Here is a 7,097-nt window from a genome sequence, read left to right as displayed (position 1 = left end):
ACAGGTATATGAATGCATACATGTTGCCAAACCTACAGGAAAATTCAGCCATTGAGTCGCAGAATAAACCACTATCAGACTTTAAAAAGGAAGCTGAACCAATAATAAATATACATATTACACTGTAGGTTTTATATAACAAGGTATATTTCATCATTTTTTCATACTCTCTCAGGTATTGTTAAATAATTCAATTTGAAGTTTTCCTTTAAGTCAATCTATCTTTATATGGAGACACTGAGTGATCCTTTCATGTCAGCAGTCTAGTATACATACTGATGGGAACTTGACGCATATAATAATGATACACATTGGTACAATGTCTGGTGAGAGTAGAAAACATTGATAATCATGAATCTCACAAAAATCACAAGGGATAAACCATGTATCATTTATTTATCATTAATAAAATGAAATATGTACATTTAAAATTCTTTAAAAACACTTTTATCCTTTGGTAAAGGGTAATTTACAACATAACTATATATATAAGCACTATAAACATAAAATGATTGTGTTCAAATTAACGCCAGTTGTATATTACGAGATTCAATCATTTAATGATGCATTATTAATGTATGAAACACATTATTATATCAAGATATTATTTGACTGCTGCGCTAATAATAACCTGAACAAATAAAACATATTCATTAAAATATTATGTAAATATGTAAATCCCTTGTCAAGTTCAGATAAAAAAACAACATTTGTATAAATGATAAAATATTACAATACCATGATATTTTTGTGTTCTAGTGTAGACAGACAAATAGGATGATGCTAAAAGGGATTCATATTTGAATGTAAAAATGCATTACTAACAAAAACATAACATTCAAGCAAAACTATCTACATGCAGTAATATCACGTTTGGTATGTTATAGGCTTTTAAAAGAGTTACCTCCCCTGTATATAGTTCCCCTGTTTGCCATTTTGTTTCACTCTATTGCATACTGAACTAGACATGTAAATGGGGAAATTGTACAGTTAAACTGTAACTAATGCTAAGAAGAAGGAAAAACACTTGGTATGCCCTATGTTATCATAACAAAATTCTCCTAAATCTATTGTGAAACCACCAAAAAAGTACTGTAAGCCTGCACCTGTACTGATATTTCACAGTACTGTAGAACCCCTACAAGTACCTGTTCTATATTTTACAGTACTGTAGAACCCCTACAAGTACCTGTTCTATATTTTACAGTACTGTAGAACCCCTACAAGTACCTGTTCTATATTTTACAGTACTGTAGAACCCCTACAAGTACCTGTTCTATATTTTACAGTACTGTAGAACCCCTACAAGTACCTGTTCTATATTTTACAGTACTGTAGAACCCCTACAAGTACCTGTTCTATATTTTACAGTACTGTAGAACCCCTATAAGTACCTGTTCTATATTTTACAGTACTGTAGAACCCCTATAAGTACCTGTTCTATATTTTACAGTACTGTAGAACCCCTATAAGTACCTGATCTATATTTTACAGTACTGTAGAACCCCTACAAGTACCTGTTCTATATTTTACAGTACTGTAGAACCCCTACAAGTACCTGTTCTATATTTTACAGTACTGTAGAACCCCTACAAGTACCTGTTCTAAAATAATACAATAACCTTAACAAAATAATTGATTGTTATTGCACTAACTGTTTGCTTATATATGGTAAACCTCTACACAGAATTGGCAGGTGGCAGAAACATAAAAAATGGTATTTCAAAATTATCTTAAAGATTGATCCTACATGTTGAATTGGATCCCTGTATAAAATACATAATTATAAAATCTCTGATTTATTCTTGGTTTGGCAGCTGGATGATTGCCAATATGATAGATCACTACCTCCATACTTCTGTAATAAATACCTGGTAGAGATAACACAGATCACTACCTCCATACTTCTGTAATAAGTACCTGGTAGAGATTGCCATTATGATAGATCACTACATCCATACTTCTGTAATTAGTACCTGGTAGAGATAACACAGATCACTACCTCCATACTTCTGTAATACGGTAAGTACCTGGTAGAGATTGCCATTATGATAGATCACTACCTCCATACTTCTGTAATCAGTACCTGGTAGAGATAATACAGATCACTACCTCCATACTTCTGTAATAAGTACCTGGTAGAGATAACACAGATCTGTACCTCCATACTTCTGTAATAAGTACCTTGTAGAGATAACACAGATCACTACCTCCATACTTCTGTAATTAGTACCTGGTAGAGATAACACAGATCTGTACCTCCATACTTCTGTAATAAGTACCTGGTAGAGATAATACAGATCTGTACCTCCATACTTCTGTAATAAGTACCTTGTAGAGATAACACAGATCACTACCTCCATACTTCTGTAATTAGTACCTGGTAGAGATAACACAGATCACTACCTCCATACTTCTGTAATAAGTACCTGGTAGAGATTGCCATTATGATAGATCTGTACATCCATACTTCTGTAATAAGTACCTGGTAAAGATTGCCATTATGATATATCTGTACCTCCATACTTCTGTAATAAGTACCTGGTAGAGATTGCCATTATGATAGATCTGTACCTCCATACTTCTGTAATAAGTACCTGGTAGAGATTGCCATTATGATAGATCTGTACCTCCATACTTCTGTAATAAGTACCTGGTAGAGACAACACTGATCACTTCTCTACCTCTACACTTCTAAAACCTGGTAGTGATTCATGAAACCATTCCTCATCACAAAGAAATGTGATAATTTGAAAAATTGAAAAAGAAATTTTACATATTTCTTAAAGAGTGGCAAAATATACCATTTTATGAAATCTTATGAAATCAACACTGCTCATTAAATTTATGAACTTATGAAATCACCATTGAATTCTGTACAACACTGATTAAGGTTGCATTCTGTATTTCCTTTTGTTTTACAGAGAACTTTAGTTTGTACCTGTATATTGTATCTTATTTACTACTAAAATCCTCCAGGCATGAATTTACACCTCCAGACTTCAAGACAACTACATTTATTAAAGCACCAAATAGGAAACACATTTCCTGATATAACACTGGAAATCATATCACCAAATGCTTAAATGACCGATCAAAGTCAATCACAGGTTAAAAGGTTATACGTGTATCAGCCAATCATAAACAAGCTCACATTCGATTCAGCCATTCACAGCATCTGTACTAAATGACAAAGGAATACCACAAGCTTTGACCGACCACAACAGCCAATACATTTAGTTAAAGGTGTGGCTACCTTTCTGTGATGTACTAGCTAACTGTAGAACATTGCTAAACACCCATCACTGACTCATCCATAGTAATTATTTAAGGTACGGTCCCCAGGATCACTCCGTAGAGTGTCCTCAGCCTCAAAGTCAGTTCTTAGAGGAATGTGTGACTCAAAGTCTCGTCGCAGAGTAGCATCTCTGTCCCTACGTAGTGTGGATCGTGGTTCAAACCTGACAATCTCAATCCTGTCTATGGAATCTGCCCGTGACAGTGTGGGAGTGTCCAAGTGATTGGGAGGAGGTAACACATTTGAATGTGTTGGATCAGTTATATCCAGCTTCACCTTCTTTTTGCGTCGATTGTTTATCATGAGTTTGATCACAACTATTATAAGGAGGGCGATGATTCCAAAACAAACCCCGAGGACTAGATACAGCACTGCTTTCTCGTGGTTCTCTGAAACAAAAAAAAATCTTGAAAAGTTAAGATTGCGCCTTGTATATAAAATCACAGCATCAAGTGTATCACTTTGGATTATCTCCCTTTATCTATTTTACTCGTGGATGAAATGATAAATTATGAAAAGAATAGAATTAAGTAATATACTTTTCTGGCCTTTGTTGCCAGACTGGAGATAATTTATAGGATGATAAGATTTTCTGGCTCTTGGCTCTCATATTTCAGGCAGATATGACACAATAATGACCACACAGCCTTTTAACTATTGTCTACCTCTCCTGATATTGTAGCTGGATTATACGTCTGAATGTTCTTTGGAGTGAATTTAACAATCAGCATAAATGAACATTTTTATCTGAGGGAATGTTTATAGTACACACTATACAGTAGTCCAAACCTATCACCAGTCAGAATTGGCTATTTAATCATAATGGTGAACTATTGGGAGAGCTATTCTAGCATGTTTTATGAGATAATTGAAAAGTATTACTCCTCTATCACCATTCAGAATTGGTACTTTACTTTCTCTGTACCATTTCTTAGTTAGGAGCTGGTGCAACCCTAGAGGGTACAGTTATATACACACTGTATTTCTCTTTAGTATGTTGAAGTACACAGAATTTCAGAAATTTACCAACAAAAATCATCCTAAATTAAGATATCAGTTTTTTGCAGTAATTGTATTGCAATGTGAATGCTTACCCCTTAAGAAGTAGAATGTGTTGAACCAGTCAACAACCATGCCACTAGCTGCACGCTCCATACTGGTAGAGGGTACAATAGCTCCAGGGATTCTCAATGTGTGGTTATTGCATTGCACTGTTGTGTTTGGCAAATCACTGTCTTCACTCTTTTCTTTAGAGTTATCTCCCTTTTCAACAGTCAGGTCACCTTTCCTCCCAGGTTGTTTTGCATCATCTTAAAATTCAATAATATTTGTAAGGAGTATAAAATGATAAGCTGTGATGTTAGAAAGTAGTCGCATTGTTTTGCATCATCTTAAAATTAAAAAAAAAAAAAGAAAAAAAAAACGCTTTTATAAACAAAGAATATTTGTAATGAGTATAAAACAAGCTTAAAGTTAGTGTTGCATGCAACACATGTCCCCTGCCGTAAATTACTGTATTTATCAGCAAATAAGCCAATGTCTGCTAATAAGCCCAACAATGTTATGTTGTAAAGCAAATGGAAGCATATGCTACTTAAGTGTTTGCAATAAGCTAACCCTTTACTATGGATCCGAGTTTATATGTTGGCCCCATGATCTAATTGCAGAATAAAAACATTATTTTTTCAAGTAACGTAGAACTTGTTCTGTATCAGAAGTGTCTTGTTTTATTATTTATAAGCTTCCAGTGTATCAAGTTTCAACCAAATCCATCAATCCGTTCTCAAGTTATTGTCCGGAAACTAAAATGTGACAACAATTTCTATTTTTAGTAACAGTGACCATTGTAGTTGATCTTTTGACCCCAAACAAAATCCCACACTATATTGCCTTATAAACTACCATTGTATGAAGTTTGATCCAAATCCATCAATCTGTTTTCAAACTGTTTCTGGAAACCAACATCCGAACAAACAGACGGACGGACGGACGGACGGTTTCACCGGTAGGGAACTAATAATAAGCTGCGATGTTAGAAAGTAGTCGCTTGTTCATATCTAAAATGTTCATGAACAAGACAACTCAGGGAATTACAGTTTCTTACTTAATGTGATAATAAATGTATTGTATCTCTATCCTTTTATTCTTCTCCACAAACTTTATCTGTTGTTTTTATCCCTTTATACACAGATGACTTATGATAAGCCCATCTATATTTACTGCAGGTGACAATTTTATTTAATGGTGATAACCTTGATGATTTAATGGTGATAACCTTGGTAATTTTACTTAATGATGATAACCTTGATGATGTTATTTGAAAGCGATAACCTGCAGTTAAACAAACCAATTTTGTTCATCCCTCTCATGGCATTCTCTGTAAGTGATAAGTTTGTATAAGGCATTGTTTTTAAACATAATACCGTTATCAAACCATTGCAATGTTATCCTGTACACATAGAAGACTGAAAAAGACAGGTGAACACTAAAACTTTTAACCCAGCAGCTTGATGATCAGCTCTTATGTAACATAAACAAGAGGCCCATGGGCCTTAACGGTCATCTGACATTAGATACAAGTTATTTGACCCCTGTGACCTTTAAAGTGGGTCAAGGTCATTTATTTGAACAAACTTGGTAGAGCTCCATGCCAGTATGCTCTGTGCCAAGTATTAGCCCCCTAGACCTTCTAGTATTTGAGAAGAAGTTGTTTGAATGAAAAGTTTACGCACGGCGGACGGCGCACGGCGGACGACGACGGACGAAGCACGATGGCTATAGGTCATCTGGACCCTTTGGGTCAGATGACTTAAAAAAGGGAACCATGGTCATACCTGTAGGGAATATGGTCATACCTGTAGGGAATATGGTCATACCTGTAGGGAATATGGTCATACCTGTAGGGAACCATGGTCATACCTAGAGGGAACCATGGTCATACCTGTAGGGAACCATGGTCATACCTGTAGGGAACCATGGTCATACCTGTAGAGAACCAAGGTCATACCTGTAGGGAACCATGGTCATACCTGGAGGGAATATGGTCATACCTGTAGGGAACCATGGTCATACCTGTAGAGAACCGTGGTCATACCTGTAGGGAATATGGTCATACCTGTAGGGAACCATAGTCATACATGTAGAGAACCATGGTCATACCTGTAGGGAATATGGTCATACCTGTAGGGTACCATGGTCATACCTGTAGGGAATATGGTCATACCTGTAGGGAACCATGGTCATACCTGTAGGGAACCATGGTCAAACCTGTAGAGAACCAAGGTCATACCTGTAGGGAACCATGGTCATACTTGTAGGGAATATGGTCATACCTATAGGGAATATGGTCATACCTGTAGGGAACCATGGTCAAACCTGTAGAGAACCATGGTCATAGCTGTAGGGAATATGGTCATACTTGTAGGGTACCATGGTCATACCTGTAGGGAATATGGTCATACCTGTAGGGAACCATGGTCATACTTGTAGGGAATATGGTCATACCTATAGGGAATATGGTCATACCTGTAGGGAACCATGGTCATACCTGTAGGGAACCATGGTCATAGCTGTAGGGAATATGGTCATACTTGTAGGGTACCATGGTCATACCTGTAGGGAATATGGTCATACCTGTAGGGAACCATGGTCATACTTGTAGGGTATATGGTCATACCTATAGGGAATATGGTCATACCTGTAGGGAACCATGGTCATACTTGTAGGGTATATGGTCATACCTGTAAGGAATATGGTCATACCTGTAGGGAACCATGGTCATACCCGTAGGGAACCATGG

General features: G+C 36.3%; 1 protein-coding gene across 1 annotated transcript in view; it reads right to left on the bottom strand.

The window, feature by feature from the left end:
* Positions 1-3,310: 3,310 nt before the first annotated feature.
* The window catches only part of LOC132547721 (uncharacterized), a 40,366-nt gene continuing 36,579 nt past the window's right edge, over positions 3,311-7,097 (bottom strand). Inside the window, exons 7-8 of the mRNA XM_060211526.1 lie at positions 4,393-4,608; positions 3,311-3,687 (exon numbers count right to left, since the gene is read on the bottom strand). Of these exons, the coding sequence (XP_060067509.1) occupies positions 3,311-3,687; positions 4,393-4,608 (593 nt within the window). The remainder of the gene's footprint in view (positions 3,688-4,392; positions 4,609-7,097) is intronic.

This window comes from Ylistrum balloti, unplaced genomic scaffold (genome assembly GCF_031769215.1).
Source record: "Ylistrum balloti isolate Yb309-2 unplaced genomic scaffold, AGI_CSIRO_Ybal_v1 Utg369972, whole genome shotgun sequence".
Classification (NCBI taxonomy): domain Eukaryota; kingdom Metazoa; phylum Mollusca; class Bivalvia; order Pectinida; family Pectinidae; genus Ylistrum; species Ylistrum balloti.
The sequence above is the reverse complement of the archived record's forward strand: the minus strand, read 5'-3'. Positions and strand labels throughout refer to the sequence as shown.